Source organism: Puntigrus tetrazona, chromosome 8 (assembly GCF_018831695.1).
Source record: "Puntigrus tetrazona isolate hp1 chromosome 8, ASM1883169v1, whole genome shotgun sequence".
NCBI classification, from domain to species: Eukaryota; Metazoa; Chordata; class Actinopteri; order Cypriniformes; family Cyprinidae; genus Puntigrus; species Puntigrus tetrazona.
In genome coordinates, this window is record NC_056706.1 from 7,591,716 (window position 1) to 7,614,046 (window position 22,331).

The 22,331-nt window shown below is 40.0% G+C and overlaps 3 protein-coding genes across 5 annotated transcripts in view; 2 read left to right on the plus strand and 1 right to left on the minus strand.

Moving 5' to 3' along the window:
* fnbp1l (formin binding protein 1-like) overlaps window positions 1-2,636 on the plus strand; it is a 39,520-nt gene extending 36,884 nt beyond the window's left edge. For 2 of the 3 annotated variants that reach the window (XM_043247633.1, XM_043247635.1), the window contains 2 exons: window positions 118-260; window positions 371-2,636. In XM_043247633.1, the coding sequence (XP_043103568.1) occupies window positions 118-260; window positions 371-549 (322 nt within the window). In that variant the 3' untranslated portion in view covers window positions 550-2,636. The remainder of the gene's footprint in view (window positions 1-117; window positions 261-370) is intronic. The other variant, XM_043247634.1, reaches the window with a different exon arrangement.
* Window positions 1-22,331, plus strand: part of LOC122350865 (collagen alpha-1(I) chain-like) — a 513,797-nt gene that overhangs the window by 85,975 nt on the left and 405,491 nt on the right. The gene's annotated exons all lie outside the window — the stretch shown is intronic.
* The window catches only part of LOC122350867 (breast cancer anti-estrogen resistance protein 3 homolog), a 57,324-nt gene continuing 38,260 nt past the window's right edge, over window positions 3,268-22,331 (minus strand). Inside the window, 9 exon segments of the mRNA XM_043247630.1 lie at window positions 3,268-4,152; window positions 4,722-4,928; window positions 5,010-5,121; window positions 5,220-5,391; window positions 5,568-5,683; window positions 6,829-7,562; window positions 8,053-8,153; window positions 9,023-9,462; window positions 12,029-12,157. Coding sequence (XP_043103565.1) covers window positions 3,977-4,152; window positions 4,722-4,928; window positions 5,010-5,121; window positions 5,220-5,391; window positions 5,568-5,683; window positions 6,829-7,562; window positions 8,053-8,153; window positions 9,023-9,462; window positions 12,029-12,157 — 2,187 coding nt within the window. The 3' untranslated portion in view covers window positions 3,268-3,976.

Sequence of the window (22,331 nt, forward strand, 5' to 3'; positions counted from 1 at the left end):
CAGTATGGTTGTCATATGTATCTGCTATAGCTGTTCAAGCGCTTTGAGCCTCCACACGTCACACCGAACACAAAGGCCGGCGTGAAAACACTGACTCTCTCCTTTTCTCTCTTTCAGCCCTGAAGGCAGTTACACAGATGATCACAGTCAGGAGCATCGGACTCCACCGCAGCCAGACCCACATGAATTTGATGACGAGTTCGACGACGACGATCCTCTCCCCGCCATTGGCCACTGCAAAGCTCTCTATTCTTTTGATGGTAAAAAAAAAACCGGCTTGCATTAAATGTTCCTCGTTTCCACCTTTGCATATAGCCTGTTAATTTATGTGACTTAAATTCTTGTTAAAGTATTCTAAATGCGTCCTTAGGTTCTAACGAAGGCACGTTGGTAATGAACGAGAACGAGGTGCTGTACGTCATCGAGGAAGATAAAGGCGACGGATGGACGCGGGTTCGGAAGCAAGGCGGAGAGGAGGGCTACGTCCCCACGTCTTATGTGGAGATCACACTGGAGAAAAACAGCAAAGGTGCGGTCACCTACATATGACATCACCCACGGCAGCACCGCCTAGTTATGACATCACACATGGGGCAGCGTGTGTCAGAGTTACCGTGACTCATCAAGTGCAGCTCGGCTGACTGCCATATGCCTTTGTTCACCATGTGAGCTCAAGGACAAACACAGACACACTGGCTAAAGTGACTGTTTCCTCTGCACTGTGACTTTGCCGCAGCAGATACAACCGTAGACCTGTAGAGATTTGTATAGCATTTTATTGCATTTTTAATTAGTGCTTGACGCACTGTTTTTAATCAGTTTTATATATAGCGCCGGAGCAAACCTGAACAAAACGCGTTGGCTCCTTTTCAAACGTCTGTCTGAGCGGTGATTTGCTCGAACAACTGTCTCACTCCAATCATCTGCTCTTATGTGTTTTTGCATGTTGAAAAGTAAAGTAAAATCATTGTTTCTGCAGTCGACGTTTCAGTTCATGCAGTTCTTCCAGCTTTCTCCAAAGTGTTATTTCCTTGCCGCCAAATTTTCCTCATTGCAGCAACAAACCGGTTTAACTTCAGCTTTTCCTGCGAGTGCTGCTCTTTTGTTTAAATTTGAAGTGGCACGGGTTTCTTTTTTTAATTTGCGTCCTGGGATCAAAAGCATATAATAAATATGATCCAAGATCGACTTGGGCTGGCTCAGTGGCGCCCTCTATCTTGTTTCCTCTGTCGCTGATCAATCTTCGTTGTCGGTGGGCCTGTCAATGACTCTGTCCTCTCTTTTCTCTGTGGCTACAGGTTCCTGATTGGATGAGTGGGGTTCTGTGGTGTTTGGTGGCCGGGACTCACTGCTGTGGGTCTGTTAGTGGGGCGGTGGGGCGAATTTTAAACCGAGATCGTGCTGGGGCAAGGTTGCATGTTTGCATGCTGTTTGTGTCATGCCCATTAACATCATTCCATTGCAGCAGACGTTCCAGGGAATATCTGAGAGGGCATGGGAGAACGGGGGAAGCCGCTCTCGTGCAATAACGGAGAAGTTAATAAGAGAGGTTGCCTGGCACTAACATATTCAGCGGAGCGTGTGTCTGTTTATACCGTCATCTCATCATAACATGCACCTGCATGATCCAGCAGCCTTTCATTCCCCATTCCGTTCTGACCAGTTGACCCCTTAATAGGATTTAACCACTTCTTATCCCAACCACTTTTTTTTGCGTCTCTTTCTCCGTTGACTCTTCTCTTCCTCATTGACATTCCATGTTAACCGTGATGTCTCAAAAGCATGACCAATCAGATTAGAGGAAGCATGGTGCTTGGTAGCCAATGCGACAGTTCCCACAGCAACATCCACCCACTGGCCCCGCCCGCCCCCTTTGCCATAGTCTGGAGGCTGGAAGGAACCGGATGCAGTTCTGCATTTGACCAGCAGGGTCCCCTGCAACACCATACAAAACGAGCAGAGAACCGCCAGCGAGGACCTCGGAACACCAACCATCATCTCTGCCTTAATTACAGGCCTCTGTGTGGAAACAGGGGTCTATCTGACCCTCAGTGCCCAAAAAACTGCTTGTTTTTGGGCTGCCAGCTCTCTGCGGTGCTTTCTCCATTTCTCGCCCAGCTCCGTGTCACATGTGCTAAAAGAACAAGCTCACTGCCTCCTAAACAAAGGACCACACGTCTCCAGAATCCGATCTCAAGTGCGTGTATTTGTGAATGTGATTCTTACATATAAAATTGTGTATGCATATTGATGCATATGTATATACCTAGTTAGTTTTTATTATTAATCTGTATGTATTAACATCTTTATTTCAGAATGAATGTTTTTTTTTTTGTTTTTTTTAACCGAACGAATGACTTTCAGGCTTTGCTTTAAAGAACCGTGCTGTAATCGCTTTGTAACCAGTTCTTCTTCCTGTCTGAACTCTGTTCTCAATAGGACCCTGGTCTTAACCGATGCACTTTTTACCCCGTTGCATTTGAATTGGAATTTTAGGGAGTGAATGATGTCGGATTTGAATGCTTCCTTTTGTGTGAATGTGTTGTACAGTAAGACAACGTTGACCACTATATACTGGGGTTTGTGTTGGAGCAAGAGCAACTGAGAAATAAATACCTATGTCTGTTTGTCTCATTCATCCTGCCTTTCATTTCTTCGGTCCTGGTGTATTTTGTGATTTATTTCATCCCTCTTGCTTGCTGTTTTTCCAGCAGCCAAGGTTTCTAACCTGAAATTGTGTATATGTAGTGCATCATGTGCTGTTGTTGTAGATAACAGTTTTGTCATCCCCACACACACACACACACACACACACACACACACACACACACACACACACTACTGTTTAAAAGTTTGGGCACAGTAAGATTTTTTTTTTATTTTTTTTTTAACCAGATATCTAATATTTTTGGCTCACCAAGGTTGAGTTTGAAAAGTGTGTAAAAAATAATTGCAAAATTATTTTATAAGAACTTAATAAACCTTTTAAAATGCAATTTAATCCAGTAATATCAAAGATGAATCTTCAGCAGCTATTTCTCCGGTCTTCAGTGTCACATATTGTAACATTTATAAATATTAAAAAATATTGTGCTGCATTTTATGCATATGGAAATATTGTCACGATTAATAAAAAAGCATTTACTTAAAATAGAAATCTTTAAATTAAACCGCTACTTTTAATCAATTAAACTCGTATGCCTAATGAATTTAAAAAGATCATACTGAACTTTATACAGTATGTACAACACATGCTGAAACATTGTGTAACAATTCAAAGCTTTTATTAGATATTTATTCAATATTTTCAGAATATTTCATTTATGGGTGACTATTTACAGGTCATAATACTTAATACAATATATTACACAAACTAGCCTTCACATGCGTACACTAGTGATGATTATGTACATCTTTTTTTCATGTGGGATTTTTAAAACTCAACGGCACTGCTTTGACGAGCTGCCTCTATGGTATTTCTAAGTGTACAAACTCTACTACCTCGTGTTCCTTCATAGAGCTGCAAATTAGTCTTGAAGGTGTAGTCCATCATCTCAGTCATCTCTTCAGTAACTTCATGTGTCAAATGATTAAGCACATCCATAGATCTCTCATAAAGCGTTCTCTCTGCTTCCAGCATTGTACGCATTTCATTCGGTGGATGATGTCTTGAAAACTGTAAATGTTCTATGTACCCTTCCTTTTTTTTTTTCTTGAAGTCAAAACCGGTACCTGCTCGTTTAATAAGCACAGCACACCTCTGGAAGATGCATTTGGAAACAAAGTAGCTCTCAACAGACAAGTGCCATTTTTGCTCATGAATGATTTAAACTCGCAATCTGCAAGTGATCTATTGAAGCTCACGTTCTGGCAGAGAACGTCCTTTTTCAGATGCAGATGACCTTTGACTCTGCTACAGACCTGACTCCACAGAGAGGTTCAGAGAGTCTAATATGTATATAAAGTGTCTGGTTTTTCAGAGTTCTGTGTGTTTGACTGGAGGCTCCAGTTTTCTGGACAGGGCCGTAAGGATGAGTTTGAATTTTTCGTATCGCTCCGTCTGGTCCACGGCCGCCCCCCTGCTGCCCCAGAGCAGACGCAACTGAAAATCAGTCCTTAACATCTCCAGCATGTCATCATTAGGTTGGAATCCTGGAGAGAGAGAACGTTTTTTAGTAACCCATTACAATAAGTTTCAATTTATTGTCTCTAATGCAATGAACACTTTTGTGCACCATTTATTATTTAGGGTTAATATTAACAATTATTTGTTAATTACTATTTGTATATAGTTTAAGCTACACTGTTCATAATGTGTTAGTACTTTTTCAGTACTATTTTTTTTTTCTTGAACAAAACGTAAAAATGTCTTGTAATAAACCAGTTGATAATTATACTGATTTACGTCAGTGCACTTTAAATATATACTAGTTTCATTTCGAGTCAGACTTGTTCAGTCATGCACAATTAATGTTAGTCATTGCTCTAAAGTGTTCCTTAGACTTTAAGTCTTTTTGAGAGGTTCTTTTAAAGAACTAGCTCATGAGAGTCTGATTTGTAAATCGTGCTACACTAGTCATGCTGGGTGCTTGTTTGGATACCCAACACTTCTACCTTTTTAACCTCAGGCAACTCATGATTTAAATGCGAATTCTCTTTGGATTTCATAGCAAAAGCACCGTGTTATTCTTGAAATGACTGTTGTAATGTCCTTGTCTTACCCTGGAGGATCCGTTGTGCATTGCAGGTGTATGTTTCCGCATTGCGTGCCACGGCACGAGCTCCTTCCAGGTGCCGGAACATGATTTCACAACCTTGGTCGTTGTTCTCCCAGACGTCCATACCTTCAAAGGTGACCGCAGGCCTCTCCATCAAGGTGAGCAGCGGTATTAGCAGCGGAACACTGGCATTGCTCAGTGGGATTTCAGCTAAAGACAAGACGAGAACCACGACTTAACTAAAGGTGACCTACGAAGGGCATTTAATGTGGTTTGGTGCGAGAAACTCACCACTTCCTTCATAGAGTCCTTTGTAGAACGGTTTCAAAGATTTTTCGTAAATAATGGCAGTCTGTGTGTATTTTCTTCGCAAGCTAGTCCACGTATGATCCAGCCTTGTAATCTGTTTATACAAGAAAGATCACGCTGATTAAAACCAGTTTCTGTTGACCACACATTAAAGGGGGACAATTGCAGAAGCTTGAAGGAGCTATTGGGTACCTGAGGCATGTCCAGTGCTTTCATTATGGAGGAAAAGGCATAAAGATCTCCCATGGAGTCTTTCAGCTCCAGAGCTACAAGAATGATTCGGTTTAGGGTGGCTGCTCTTTCCTCCAGACTTCCTGTACACCCCAGGATATCCACAGCAACTCCAATCGCCATAGTGTTATGCCTGTTTAAGAAGAACCAGGCATGCATGTTAAATGTGGGGCCTGCAAGATGACTTTGGATACTGCAAAAAGAAAATCTGTTTATTATAAGAGTTAATATTCTCTGAAAGAGTTGTCCGCACCTCATGAGTCATCAGAAATCTGCTTAATACATCATGTGTTGACAGCATCTGTTTACCTTTCCATGAGGTCCTGCCGCAGCTGTCTCCCATGAGGAAGGGTCACCAGCTCCAGCCCGGAGGTCACACCCATTTGACCTTTCGCCTCTTCAGAAACATTTAGTATCCTGGCAACCTGTACCACGTACACACAGCATTTGCATCAAAGGAATTATCCAGAATAAAAAAGTATTGCACAGAAGCCAAGCTATATTTGGTATAAAATTTGTGTCCTTTTTTTGTCCATAATATTGCTCTTGTGACTGACATAATCAGCCAGCTTAAAACCTAATTCCCATATGCACAGACAAACAACCTGGAGCTGCTATTAAAAGCAGAGAAGTGGATAGTCACATGTATGAGAGGCTTTTTGGGTCATTTTTAATTGGATTCATCTACATTTAGCCCCTGCTGTGTGGCACAACTGGGGTCTCTTCGTTTGGTTGGCTTGAAAAACCAGTCTCCAACCTGAAGAATAGTCTGACTCACATAATGAGCCTGTAATTACAGACCTGTTGGTCATGATTGTATTCAGTAAGTGGGTGTGGATGGCTGTCCCTAATTCTGTGTTCATCTGTCTTGATTTTCTCCTTTGTTTTTGAGTGCTTAGCTTTCCTTTTTTTGTTTTTCTCTTGAATTTTCCTTCCAGTTTTGGAAATCGAAAGCTATTAGGCGAACAATCTGTGATGGAAAATTTAGATATGTCTATTATACTATCTTAATTTTTCATAATATTAGCTTTTGTAATGTCTGTAGTATATTTATAGTATAGATATATAATATATTTTTAAGAAATGCATGCTTTTATTCAGCGAGGGTGCATTAGTTGATCAAAGCGACTAAACAATTAAGACTGTTTTTATGTAAATTATAATGAACATGTAATATATTGCATTATTTCACACATTTTAAAATTGTAATACTACTTCACAATATTACTGTTTTTAATGTGTTTTGATCAAATTAGTGCGTCAATTAAGGCTTAAAATTGCCTGTAAAAATATCAGCATTTAAGCAACATTACCCGTAATAGTTTTTATTTGGAAGCTACAGTGTAGTTAATCCATTATGTTTCATATAATACTACATTTAACAATATAGCATATTTTAGCATTAACATTGAGATTTGTGTATCAACAAACGTAAATTAAATATGAGCAATGCCATATTTCTAAATTAACATAAACCTGGATTAAATGTTGTTCATTCTCAGTTCAAAATACCTAATTAAAAACAAATGTTATTTCACCAAATTTGTATTTTTGAAATAATGAATATTACCTGACAGTCTGCTTGTAAGATGTGTTTGGCGATGGTCTTTGGATCCTGAATGACGAGCAGCTCTTTGGCTTTCTTCAGCACCGTCATCTCCAGTGGCTTGTTCTCCGCTGGTAGAAGCCGGAAGCTGATGTCACCAGGTTTGAAGGCCGATTCGGTTTCAAACACGGGTCTTTTGAAACCTTTCTTGCAGTCCTGTTCTTTATCCACATCCTCCACGTTGTCTTCCTCACTGTCATTGTCAAGGGCTTCAATGGCGTTGTGATAGGAGCTACGATCAAGTTTGGTGCTACTATCACATCTCCTTAACTCCTCCTCAGTCTTTAGCCTCTCCACATAGCCATTAGCTTGTAAGCTAGTCATCTTTTCCCAGTCAGCGGGGCTGCATGGACTCAGTTCGCAGTAGTTTAGCTCTGGACTCGATGGGTTACCCAACTGCTGCTGTAGCTGGGGTGAAAGTCGCTGTTTGTAGGGCTTTACTGGAGGGACTGGTGGGGAGAGGGTCTTCAGGCCAGGGGTGCAGGGTACTCTCATAGAAGGCACCTTGCTGGGTTTAGGGGGCGGTTTGGGACAAAGCTGGCTGTCGGATCCACGAATAGCCTCGCCAGGCTGGGTATCAAAGGCCATTCTCCGTGGCACCGTGGGGCTCAGAGCTGGCTCACTTCCTGTGCGGAAAACTGGAGATTTGGGGCACGGCTGGTGCTCCATATGCTGAACCTGAGCCTGGGGCCTACAGCCTGAAAGCAAAGGCATACAATCAGCGTTTTATTCATTAAAGTTGAAAATATGTTGTAGATGGACAGGGTAAAAAGGAAGCTAAGTTCAAAGCTGCAAGTTTTCTTTCTGCATTCTGCACGGTAAAGCAGTTTCAGCGCTCTGGATTCTGACATGGACAGCAGAGCCGCATTTTTTTGCATAACCATATTTATTCCACTGACACAGGCATAAATTATCTACATCCCCACTTTCATTCTTCTCCGCCAAGCTTCAACAAAATATTTTATTTTGCATTTCAATACCACGTCTCATTTCACACATTTAACGTTCAGTAAGCCAAAGTGATTTTCAAAGGCGGAAACGTCAGCTTGACTTTGGAACCACTTTCTCTTTGGCACAAAGTGAATGTGAGAAAGATGACTGGTTTTCAGGGCTGTCAGGCGCGTGTATCACTGGAGGGTTGGAGGTGTGACGGGGTATCAGTGAGGATGAGAGCTGACAGGCACTCACCGATAGGGAGAAAGCTCTCCGACTGATGGGTCTTCAGTGGCCGTCTCCTCTCCTGAACGTGGTTTAGACATGCTGGTTGACTTCCACACTTATCTTTGTTGCTGAGAAGGAGAAAGACAGGTCATTTAGTTTGTTCTCTAAAAGTCTTTTGGACCATGACATGAAGTTTACACCACTTTCAAAGCTGCGTGGCATGAATTTTTAAATGTACAAATTCAGTGCAATCTCTGGGTTAATATTAGGCAGCCTGCACAATTATTTTAATACTGCAAAGTCAATAAGCTGTTTTGACACATTGTTTCGAGAAGTTAGACTTCCCATAGCGCTGAATCTGCACAAATAAGTAGAACTTTCACTTATTTTAGGATTTATTGGTGCTAAAAAAAATATCTCATTGCCTTATTTACTTCCTGGGGTCCTAATGAGCAAACCTGTCAAGGATTTCCCAAAGATTGCAGTTAAGAAATTGAGTTTGTGAGTTGCACCGCCAGACCCGATAAGTCTTGACAAAATGATATGCGTTTTACTGTATAAGCTTGAGGCAAATGTATGCCTAGTCATTTTCAGAGTAGACCCCAATTATATCATTCATATTAATTTAAATTGTATTCCTGGTATTATTTATAGTGATGCTTCTTTTCTATTTCAGAGTTCAAGATAGACATTTGAACTGCAGATGAAATATGAAAGGAATTAATTATTGGCTTCTCTTTTTGGGGGAAGGTACATTGCATGTACACTCTTAAAAATAATGGTGCTTTAAAAGGTTCTTCAAGCGATGTCATAAAAGAACATTTTTGCTTCCACAAAGAATCATTCAGTCAAAGGGTCTTTAAAGAACCATCTCTTGATTACCTTTTTATAATCTGAAGGCAAAGGTTCTTTAAGGAATCTCTGTTATTATTTAAATAAATACATAATTAAAACAACTTCTAGAATATTTCTTCTTGCCTTATAGTGTTTCTCTCACCTGAGGAGATTCCCACGGCTGAGGGTGTGATCCTGGGTGTGTCCGTTCATGATATTTAGACTCAACCGTTTAGATGTCAGGCTCTTTCTCTCCGAATATCCCGCCTCTACACGTATAGATCCAACTCCATATTTCTCCTCCAGGCATCTCAGAGGCAGAGCTCTGTTGATTGGCTGAAAGATAATCGCTCCGACAATCTCAGATACCGGCTCACGGTTGCCTACGTAGTATCGCACCAACGCGGGGACGCTGTCAAAGCCCTCCTTCTCAAACAGATACTGAACACGCGAGTAGGCCTCGTTCATAGCTACCACGCGTTTGTTAATTTTGAAGTGTTGAGGGGTGTTCTTCCACTGGCAGGTCAGAACGTAGTTTCCTGGGCTGGACAGCGAGTCTCTGATCAGAAAGTCTCCATCTCTCTGAACCAGGTTTTCAGCCACCTTAAATTCAAACATACACACATAATTTTAATTTTTTTAGTCAGTGTTTTTTATATATATATTCCTTCCTCCTCAGTTTCAGATGTATTGCATGTTGAAGCGTGGCCTAGATGTGCATGAAGTTGTGGTGCTCATGCAGGAGCTCAAACACTGGAGGAAACATTTTGAAGCTTGTATGTTTTTGTACTAATGATATTCTGTCTTATCAGATTATGTACACATCCTGCAAACATTACCAAACTACTTTTACGACAGTGATTCATGGCATGACCTAGATATTACTTTCTTTTGTGGATCACTAGTGCATTCAACCAGTTTATAATGATGGACTACCTCTCCAAACTGAATGTTGGGCTTCTGGAAGCTGTACAGAATATTAATGAGTCAGTGTGTAAATCATTCTGGAGATCAGAAAAATCAGCCTAGAATATTTTTTTATATATTTAGTTTTTTAAAATGTCAGTTTGTCTTTTGATTATTCATTTATATGAGAATCTATATTAGATTAAAGCAAGCTTATATTTCATTGTTTCATATTACTCACATATTTCTCACTATGTGCTCATGTAAAGATCAAACGCTAATAAATCTGTTAGCATGTGTGTTTGGAGCTGTGGGGCGGCAGGGGCACCAGGAAAACTGTCATTAAGTGTGATTAGAATCTCAAAGTGTTTATGACAATGTGCTAAACAGCTATTCTCAAGCCTTTTCTACAGTAGCTAAAACAGCAGCTAAAAATCTTGCCGTTTAGTTTGTCCAAATATGCATGGTTTCACAGGTTGCTGTTTTCACAGTGACAAACAAAGCAGACGGGCATTTACGGGAAACACTTTTGAAATCAAACTCGGGTCATTTCACACCACTCGTCATAAAAATAAGCATGTCAAATCGGTAAATGCCTGTCTTTCCTCTTTCCTTGTTTGGAGTCTGTTTGATTAACTTGAGCTGAGCAGGTCAAACTTGTCCAGCTGAAAGACTCGAGGGTAAACACACATGCTGCCAGGGGTTTTGTGATAATCACAGGGTGTGTAGTGATCCAAGGACCACTCAAAAGAATCAGACTCAACGATTCCTTTTAACAGTGCTGATGGATAGCATAAGTGTAGAGAATGTATTAACACATATGTAGTGTTTTTTTTTTTTTTTTTGCAATTATTATTAATTGTTGTAAGTTTGTCTTATTCATGAACCCATTGAACTATACTTTAAGGTCATTCCTAAGGTGTGTTGAGCCTTGATTGAATACTTTTGTTCTTACATATTTGTGGTGTAAGCAGTAGACAGACTGTGGATGCTGGTGGTTCAGATCATATGATGCTGTTAAATAAATACACCTCGGGTCAAATAGCTGTCATGGTTCATCACTGAATTAAACACTCTTGCTCTGTTACAATTGTTGATGGACGAGATGTCAGTTTCAGGGGCATATCCTGCAAAGGAGCATGGGAAAGAGGAGCATGGTTTTCACAAGAGCAGATCTGTAGCTGTCAGCGCTGTGATGTTTGCCTTGATGAAAAAGTGTTGATGGCTGTTTTTGAATAAAGCTTGATGCTAATGAACCATCCAGAATATAGTGGTTAAGCACAGTACTAGTCAAGATATTATTAGTCTCTGTTTTGATGTTTGACAAGCTATCTGTTGTAACATTTAGTTGAGGCACCACATTTAGTGCTTCGTTTCAGTGAAATGTTTTGTTTTCCTTGATCGTGGATGAAGACTGGGTGTGAAAGTGACTTTTCTTGTTCTGGACAGGTTTGGCGCCTGTAACCAGTTCAGAACAAGTATTGATCAACCATTAGATAGGTTCTTAAATACATGCCCATTCTACTGTATATGCTTAGTTTTTTCTTATTTCTAGCATCAAATCATTAACATGCACTTTCACCTAGCCAAGCAAGTAAAATTACATTTTAATGGAACATTTATCGGTTACTAGTTTGCAATATGTAATATGTCATTTAATGTTAGTAAAATACAAATGTATACACTTTTTCTAACTTTTGACCATTGATTTTTTTTTAAATATTAGTACTGTAGCCACGATAATACAATAATGTTCTTTGAAGTAACTTGTAGCACCTTGTAAATAAACAAAGTAAAAAAGTAGATGCATGTGGTATCTCCTACATCATTACATCGTTTTTTTTTTTTTATCCTTCCATGGTACTTTTTGTACCTTTAGCAAGTTATCCATAAGAACATCTAATGCAAGTCATATCCTCAGTGTTTTTTCTTCCCTTAATGAACTACTCTAGCTGAAGCAAACAAGGCCACATGTTTTTAATTCATTATCCTTTCTACAAAGAAAGTAAATGTTCGAATGCCAGATACAGGCATGACTTCACTGTCACTCAAGGAGAGAACAGCTATGCTCTGACAGCAGAAAGATCTCTACTCTCTGCCAGATTCAAATTCTAAACAGTATTGCAGTCACGTGGTAACCATACACATACTTATTAAATCACGGAAACAGCCACTCACCATAGAAATCCTCTATAATCCAAGCATTATCCCATAATGATCGCCCCCACCCCTTTCCCTCTTCATATGCCCAGGAAAGCTGTACCTGTCTAGGGATGGCTCCGTGATACCAGGCATGGCTTCTTGGTTCCTCGCTGCTCAGTTTCAGTTCTTCTTCTAGTTCCCTCCGAAGCTTTTCCGGGGGTCCCTCCATGATGTACTTGTCCCTCGAAAACTGCACATAGATGGGCACAGAAGAGTAGGTTAGAGCCATGTTGGCCCTAGATAGTATTTTAGTCTCTATGATTGAAGTTTATTTGTAACAGTCTTTTATTAGTCTCCTCTCTTTTCTGTTCCCCTCCCTTCTTTTTGCCCTGTGACTCAGTATCTGACTGGCTGATGGATCCTGTGCTGATCTGTTTACGGTGACGTTTAAGTCCCTCCCTCTTCCTGTCTGTCCCCGCCCCCTTTACGCCGTGGGGCAAGCCGTACCTTTACCTGCGCACACGCCCCACCGCTCTGATTCATCAAGGGTTTTCTGGTTTGCTGGAAAAATGCGTGTCACCTCAGAAGGTTGTGGATTTCACAATTGTGGAATTTAAGAGTACTTTTCAATAAGATGCTTAAAAGAAATGCACTCATTAGTCATTTTCTATGAAACATGATTAGTTTTGATTAGTTTGTATTAAAATCATAAATCTCATTCATAAGATACTTCATAAAGCTTAGTTTGTTATCATTCCCAACTGGGCTGTGTTTTATTCACAGGCTTGCCTTCAGTGTCTCAGTAGCATATCTCGGTCATGTGAGCATTGTCAGTGTAATATGTTTTCAAAACAAATGGCATGAATAGCACTTCGTGCTTTCATGCGTTTCAACATTGATTCCTACCAAGCAACTGAAATGTAGACAGATTATGCAATTTTAAATCTCGCAATATCCTCCATGTCTTAACATCACATGCCATTGTTGTTTATCAACAAAGTAGGAGTTGTAATAATGCTCTTCTGTGGCCAGATGAATCTGGTTATGTTTGGAGTGCAGTGTATATTATCAATGATAAAAGCTTTATTAATGAATTCTATAAGAAATTATTGTTAGTTTATGAAACCTGTTAACAAATTCTTTTAAAATATAATAATTCTATAAAACTGTACGAGTAGTACAGACCTAATAGCAGTAGCAGTGCAGCATGTGAGAGAAATTTGTTATAATCAATGAATTGGGGTTAACAAGTATGGTTTTCCCAAAAATATTAACTGTTTTCATCATTGATGATAATGTTTCTTGAGCACCAGCTCAGCATTTAACAGTTATTTAAAATTGCAATAATGTACTAATAAATGCATCCTTTGTGAGCATAAGATGCCAACTTCCAACAACTTGCTATGCTAAGCTTTTTTCAACCTGTTTTTCTGAATCATAAACTTTATATTTTAATAATATTTCTATGGGGCTGAAGGCTTAAGCACTTCGTGGTGTGCTTAACAACTCTCTTTCTCCTATCATGGATTGCTATCATAGTTTATTGTATTATCGGCCATGAAAGTTTGAACTGCATGCTGTGCTTGTGTTACAACTGGGGGCAAAAAAGAGGCTGTTACATATTTTAGATGGGGGATTTCAAACATAATCTCGTGTTTTCTTCTTTTTGGTTAAGTGCTTGGAATGTCAGCTATGTGTGGTACCCAACCTCAGAGACCTAAAGTGGTACCTTTGTGCTGTAGCTGGTAGTTTTATGCAGTGGGTACTCGAGCACGACACTGCAGCATAACCCCAAGCTAAATCTGTGTGTGGGGGGAAAATTCCCAGCAGGACTCCGCGTTTCAACTTTGTAGTTGTGGTCTATTGAGTAATATGTCAAATGAAACTCACAAAAGGGCAAAGGTAATTGAAATTGATGACTGACTGTGTGTGTGTGTGTGTGTGTGTGTTTGTGTGTGTGCTCAGTAGTGGAAACTTCAATTGATACATAACTGATTGATTTAAGTCACAGAACCAGTGATGCTGTTGTGTATTTTTAATAACAAGTCCCATTTTAGTGTTGCTGTAGCTTTGTAGATTGAAATAGCTTTCATGACTTGATAATTAAGAGCTTTTGGTTTTCTTAAAACTGCCAAGACATCGGAATATGGCCGAGAGCCATATTGATGTACAGTGATGTCATACAGCGTTAGAAACTTGAACCTGCTGCCTATGGACTACTTGAGGACTCATGGACAGTGTTTTATTTTAACTCTAGGATATTTATTATAAGGCACACATTATGTATTTAAAACACTTATAAACTGCAGCATGTGAAAACGCCACTTTAATATTTGTATATAAAAACTGGCTATGCATTTTGTGTTTTTCTACGACTGAGAGTAGCACTTGAGCTACATCGTTGAGAGGATGCTTAGCTGTCAGTTTCTCTCTCTGTGTGTTTACTGACCCACAGCCCGAGCAGTGTCTGTCAAGCATGTCAGGCAGTTATTAGGATCTTACTGACCACAATCTGTCACTGTGATCCACCACAAACCACTGCACACAGGGCTGGCAGTGCTGGACATCTAACAAAGGCATATTTCATCTCTATTTAGCAAAATACTCAATTTTCAAAGCACCCAAAAGCAAAACTACACTCCCCACAGAGATGAAACCATGTGCAATCGATTCGGTACCCTCCCATTAGTGTATATATTATGTACCACTGTATAAAGCAACAATCATTCTAACTTAATTGATATCACAGATTAAAACAGCATTTTGGCTTGGCCATATTGAAATTATGTTCTGTGAACTATGTAAACAGATTGACTAGATTAACTATTCCCCATGCAAATAAATTCATAAATTATTTTAAATGGTTTTTAAATGTTTATCTATTATTTATTTATTTTATGGGGTTTCAAGTACTTGATGTACTACTTTATAGAACATTTGACCCTAAGTGGATAGCCAACAGTTGATTGCTGGGAGAGAGATAAATTCTGCCATAAGATCTCTTAATTCTAGCCTCTGAGTTACTGATTTGTGTTGGGAAAGCATCTCACACAAACATATGGCAGAGTCTTATCGCTTCCTTTTTTGAGCAGCTAGTGGATAATCCTGGCGATTTATCCTCATGTCAACTCTCTGTCACTGATCATTCAATAGCTTTAAAACATAAAATGTTTTCAGAGGACTGTCTGAAGGGCACGTTTTAGATGGTCAGGTATTATGATTGCTTAAAAAGGCTTCAACAAACCCTCTGAATTAAGGAGTGGTGCATTTCTTTGAAAGCAGACTATAAAAGCAGTTCTGCTCTTATTAAAGTGAATTTATTCAAGTCATGCCACGCAACTGACAGTTTTTCCTTTATATGGAGGACCTTCTAAGATCCTTACTATGTATAGAGACTGACAAACCCAGGCCACATCGAGGACTGAAATATACTCTGATGCCTCTCTGGTATTGTAGTGAGGGACGGGCGTCACGCCTCTCCATTTAGACAACAGCGAGCCAAGCCAACACCCCGCAAGCCACAAATTACAGTGACCAGACGACACATACTTTTACCCTGGCTGGGAAAATCATCCCAAAGCACTTGTTTGCGCTTAGTGTCTTCAACTCTGTTACACAATACAGTGATTAAAAAAAAAACATTTTAGTAAAAACATATGAGCACGAGACTGTATTCTTTTTTGGACCCGATGTTCACTTTTTTGGACCTGATGTTCACGTTTTAAGGTTTAATGACTGCTTTGTGATTGCATGCCAGCTGAGGTGGTGTTTATCTGGCATGGCCGTTGCATTCATTCTGCGCTACGACATCGTGGATCCATTTAGAGGTGCACTGAGGCCGTAAATGTTTAAAAATAGCCAAAGCTCAATTGCTCGAGCAGCTCGATAGCAGCATGACGAATAATCTCTCCATCGAGCAGCGGTGTAGACATATTTGTACATCAAATCAATCACCTCTACTTTTAGTTGTAGCCATTTATATATTGGCATTTTTATCTTTGCACATCCAAGGAGCTGATTGCTATGGTTCTTTTTATATAGCGGCATGCATTTTGAATGTGAAGCATTTGGATGTATTGAATTAAGGTTCAAAGGTCTCATTGGGTAAGTGCAGAGCACAGGTTAGCTATCGACAGGAGAATAGGCCAAATAATGACGATATACGAGACACTTTGCAGTATTAATAAGAGACATTCTCTGTAGTAGTGTGTGAAGCATGGCTAAGTGACTAAGCACACATTAGATCATATTGGCGCACGTCAGAACTGACTGTTCTCATGGCTTTTCTGGTCAAAGATGATGCGCTCAAAGGCTGAATTTGTTCTAGAAAGTGGCTTTTGGATAATGATTATGGATGAGATGACATTCCCGTGTTGATTCTTGAACATATAATCCTCTTTAGTTCCACAAGTGGCCGTTCAGCAGCTTATTGAGTGAACTCTTAAAAATCCATGTTTTGAGGATTAGGGCAAAGTGCATGACTGAAGATGGAGATCATTTTCATGAGTTTGAATGAGATTCATCGTTGTGATGGAAACCAACAGGACGGCTAATCCGATGGTACATGTAGATAGTTAGTCATACTTACACTAATAATTAGAGATTTGAACACCATTTTTTTTGAGTAAGGTATGAGTAATACCTTTACTGTTGCAGCTTGTTGAGAACTAATTATTTATCAAGTGATGTGATGATAAAAGAAGAAAAAATACGGGGCCTTAGTAAAAGAGGAGTTTTTTAGTATAACCTAGATACCCGAGCATCAGCAGCCACACAGAACATCCTAGCAACTGTATACCAATGTGTTAAAAATGACTTTGAATACCTTGGCATCAACTGCCCTCACATTATGGTAGGACTTTGCATGGATAAGCATCACTCACATTAACATATAAAATGTAAAATTGTATTTCCTGCTGTTTCCTCTGGGGGGCTCGAAGGATGGAGACCCCCTGTCTCGACCCTGTAGGTTGAGATTCCCAAGGGTTTCAGATGGTCATTAGTGGCCTCTTACTGTATATACAGGACAATCGACCTGATCTGGGCTTTGGTGTTGGGTCACACCCTTCCTGAACCAGAGTAAACAAAGAGGGCCATCAGAGTGTCCCATCAGCCTCCTGGGACTTTAAACACAGGACCTCTTCCTCCCTTATCTCACCCCCATCACATTGTCCATTTAGATGGTCCCTGGGGTGTCTGTCACCGTCTTGTATTCCTGGACAGGGCAGGACAAATCTTAGCTAAAAAGAACAGACCATCAGAGTCTGGGGATGTGACAGATGCTCATGAAAGATTTATGGTACTTAAATTTACTTAAAATACACATTTTTGGTGCAAGGGATGAGAACCAGCATGAACCTTGCTATAAAATGTTTTTTTGTTATTTTTTTCTCTGTAGATGCAAGTGTTTATTATTTATATTTTTATAAATACATAATGAAAAATTTATGTTGTCATAAAATGTCAAAACTTTGATTTTGACTTTTCTCTCTACTGTATAATAATCTAGTCAAATAGCATTGAAAAGCTAGATTTTCTCTCTCTCTCTTGCTCTCTCTCATTTAATCACATTTTCTCTATTTCAATCTATGATCCCCCAGCCCCCTCATTCCATTCCAGTTCTGTCCCAATCAGCGTGGCCCAGCCCTGGCTTTGTAAGGAGGGCAGAAGGGGAGATTAGGGCCTGGGGCAGCTGTGCTGGATCACTTTGAACATGGCCTCTTTTTAATGTTTCCTCAAGCGTGCTCAAATTGTTGTATAGGAAACGAGAGAAGAAGGGAAAAAGTGCAGGACACGCTTGTCCCGAGGACTCAAAATTGCTGGAAGCCATCCTGTTAGAAAAGAAAGCCTTGAGCCCGGAGAATGCCTTGAAGTCATATAGATTGCTTGAGGAAGGTAGAATTAGAGAAGATAAAACTGACTGTTACAAACTTTTTCCTCATGAACACTGCTGAAATGTGGATAATAGATTTTGAAAGTTCCAGAATGATGTTTTTATTCCCTGATCCAAAAACATATTCTTTTATCACAGACAGGAGGTGAAACTGAAGGGACTGTACCAGGCTGTGTCAGCACCTCTCCAGCAGCCTGTCAATCAGACAGCCTTCCCGCTGTCCCACTGCTCTGCTGAGCTTTTATTTCTGCCACAGCCATGATACTTCTGCTGTGTTACACTGTCAGTGTGTGGGGAACCTCTGCTGCATGTCCAGTGTGTGTGGGAAGTGTTAGAGAGAAGACGACATGATTCTTTTCAGTTAATTTCAATGAACCAATTTGTTCAAAAATGATTCGCTGTGCATCGGCTTTAACGCAAGATCCATTCTCTCATTCAAAAACAGCTAGACATACCCAAGAATGATACAGGGATCTCAAGACAAGGGTTTGGAGTCTACTTTTAACTTGATGGCATTTTAAAAGCACTAATGGCATGCCATGAACGCGCACTAAATCATTAAAAAGATCCGACTCAGAAGAACGATTTATTCGACATTCATTGGAGTCCGTGTCTGTCAGGTGTAAATATACGTCTCTGCCAAGCGAGTAAGCCTGTTTATTTAAGGCAGACTTGTCACGGTTTGAGTTTCAAGCCTCCGCAGGGTGGAAGACATTCACGGCTGTATCGTACAGTACACGCCACCCTCCTTTCCACAGCTGCTCCTCACACTCACCAAAATAAAGCCTTCAAGTTGTTTTCACCACTGAGAAATTTACTTAGAAGTCGCTCACTGCCAGATGAAGCTTTCTATGACTGAAGCCGTTCTGTGAGAAACTTCCTCTCAAAAAGAAAGTATTCATACAAGAGGCACCAACACTGCCCTCTCTGTCCTTCTAACGCCCATTGACCCCCAACACCATCGCAAAGACCGGAAGTCTCCATGACAACCTAGCGCTATTTTTAGAAACGAGCCCAAAAAATGTGGACCAGACCCGAATGTTTTCAACAGACGTTCAAACCCTGAGAGTGAGGATCCGATGAGTTGGCCGGCCAGACGTGAGAAATAACAAACATGCTGCTATTTCTGGCCAATTCAGCCTTAGAAATTCAAAAATATAGACTGTTCTGATAAACAAGCCAGGAATCTGTCATCAGTGTTGGTGGCGTTTGCATTTATGCAGTTGGTGGACACATTTATTTGAAGCAACTTGCATTGAATTGGATGCTATGCATCCTTTCAGTTCATGGGAGTTGAACCCATGACCTTGGCATTGCTAGTGCCGTGCTCTGCTGTTTGATCTGCATGAATACTGTGATTAAAAGCAGGAGTGTTCAATGAATTTCTGTTTCCTAATGTGTTCAGCTTTGTGGTCTAGGTTTCGATGGACCATAGATCAGTAGTTCATGCACCCTCAGAAAGAAAGAACTTGATTAGCCACACCTGTGGAGGCTCACAGATATACTTCAAGACACTCAGAAATTTGAATGCATTTCATCCTGTTGGCCAAAACCCCCTGTAGTCTCTGTGTGATCTGAGTCTTTGAACATTCTTGCTGTTAATAATCCATACGTTTTGAATAGTTGTATGACCCGCTGGGTGATGGTTTTCCTTCCTACATCAGTTCCATATAAAACTAACAGCCTCATGCAGGGCAACCAATTTTATATCAGCCATAAATTCACTCAACCTGACCTGAGCAGCTCTCTGTCCTTATCACATGACACATTAGATGAGTGAACAGAACTGCACGTGTTCACACACAGGGATAAAAGATTTCAATCAATACTGGTTAAATGGTTTTGAAGACAACAATGAGAAGGATGTGCAGCTAAACAATTACAAGTGAATGGGAAGAAACACACATACACACTTGTAAGTGAGCGTGTGCCTGACACCTTCACTTACTATAATGAAACAAAGCCATATATCAAAAGAACCCGGACCAAAGACTGCCACAATAAAACTACACATGGACCTGCTTTTTATGGCAGCTTTATATCAAATTTTTCTTTTTTTTGCCACATTTTTGTTTTTTACATTTCCCCCTTTTTTTTTAATAATCTATTCATTTGTAATGTTACATTTTTACTGCTAACCAACATAAATTGTTACATAATTATATAAATTAACAGCAAACAGTGCTTAAAATATAAAGAACAAAATATATGAAATATAAACGTATATAAATATAATAAACATTACACGTGAAGCATATGCTACTAAAATACATAAATTAACACGTAAATTTATACAGATGTCAATTTAACAAGCTTTCACTCACCTTGGCTCCAATAACAGAGCTCTTCTGATAGAAGCAGCACAAAGCTGCCGTTATGCTCCTTAAAATATTGCATCTCTCCGACATCTCTCTTGTTTCTGTGGCACTCATCAGTGGAAATACTCTTACACGCTTTAATCTCCAGAACTCAGTGCTTTATACCTCCGGTGAACAGGAGCATGATAGCTGCCCAGCGACTGTCTGTGAACTCTCTCAGCGTGAGTGTGAGTGTGTGTGCATGTGTTTGTGCGCTCAGCAGTGCATATGCTGCTCCATGCTGTTGCTCTCACCCCCGGGCAGCCCATGTAAGGAGCCGTGCTAAACTCCATGTGATATGACTTTCCAGCCAATCGGAGTTCAGCCATCTGCATGAGCGCCACACAGCCAGCCTCTAAACCAACCCCCCTTTTCCCCAAAACCTCTAACAGCTTGTCAGAAAACAGATGAGGAGAGAACGGGATGGAAAGATGCATTTAGATTTTGTTTTCACATTTTCTCTTAGAGATTCCAAAATTTAAAGCTCCTTTCTATGAATTACAAGCGTATTAGTAATTGAGCCGAAATTATATTTAGCCATTTTGAGATTTTCAGTCATTAACAGGCCAGTTAACAGAAGCTTGGGAAGCTAGTAAATATTATGTTTTGATTTCTGAGAGATGTAGAGGCATTCCATTGGCCATTCAAACGTCCATATCGACTGACCAGTTATGCTAATGTAATTAATCATCTTCACGTATTCCTGATTTTCTGCACCGGTTTTAGAAGATGTGTGATTTTAAGCATGATAAAATGTGTAAAACTGAGTAGAAGTACTAGCTTATAGTTTGTAGTTAAATGCATAATTAAATTAACCAAAATACTATACATAACAAATACATGATTTAACAGACATGCGCAGAATTGTCTTTGCTCAAATTCCACGTAGGCCTTGTTAAGGGTTTAAAAGATGAAAATGGTCACTTCATATCAAAACGGAGTAAAAAACAGTACTGACACAAATTGCAAGTAAATGAGAACATGCTGAGAAACAATCTGATATCAAGCAGTTCAGTGACATGAAAAACCGTTGCTTATCACTAATGACATTTGAAACTAATCTTTTTAGACAAGAGCGAGCGTTTCCTGTGGAGGACTTTCAGGAGCAGTATCCCAGGCAGATGAGGAGATTGGTGATGCTGTGTGACAGGTCTGCACTGAAGAACCAGGACCGTGTCTTTTAGTATCATCACAACATCACTCTAAAATCCAGCAGGGTTTCAGTAACAGCAGGGGGTTAATCTAAAAGAGCATTCCCCCAGCAGGCAGAGCTCTCTTCCCCAGCTGGGACAACCCTGACCCTGTGAAGGGAGCTCGGTTGAGCCTGAAGGGTCCCAGGCGGCCACATTCACTCATTTTTCCCACTGGGGTTTAAATAACAAGACTACTCTGTCTCTTAGTCGCATGCAAACAGCACTTAGTGTTATTGCTGCTAGTTGGCTAACTAGAGGGGCTTTTGTTGGGGGGCTATCAGGGGCTTTCTCTTGATTAGCCTATTTGCGAACAGCATTATAAGTTCTGTCATTTTCAGGGAAACCCCATAGAAAAGGCTCAGAGAGTAAAAGAGGCATTTGCAAACCGGTAAGTTTAGAAGACAGAAGAGAATTCAGGTTTTCCAGACCATTCCACCGGATTGAATTAGAGCTCACAGTCTGTCTGTGTGTGTGTTATTTGTACCTTTTAATATTGTGTGGCTATTTAGTGAAAGGACCTTTCAGAAATGATTTCATAATATCAGTGTTTCTGCGTAGTCTACACACAAAGGTCCATTAGAAAGTAAAAGTGAAGTGATTAGTGAAAAGTTTCTTTACATATTTAATTTTTCTTTCTAACATAAATAATTTTTGTAAGTTTTATTTGACCACAATACTTCAGCTGCATGAATTTGTTTGTGTAAAAAAATCATGTTTTACACCATGAACAGAAATTGATCCAAAGAGCATTTTGTGCTTCAGTGGAAGCAGGAACACCTGACCGTCTGTGCAGAGTTCACATGATTACTATTTTTTCTGTTTTGACAGTCACGCTGGACTTTTAAATCTTCTTAAGTTAAATTAATATGTGACTGCAAGTGAAAGAATTATTAAGTTCGTCATTAAGGAGGGAAAACGGTAAAGTGTGCTGTTTGTCATACATAATCCAGAGCCATTTTTGGACACAAAGAGTTGGATGTC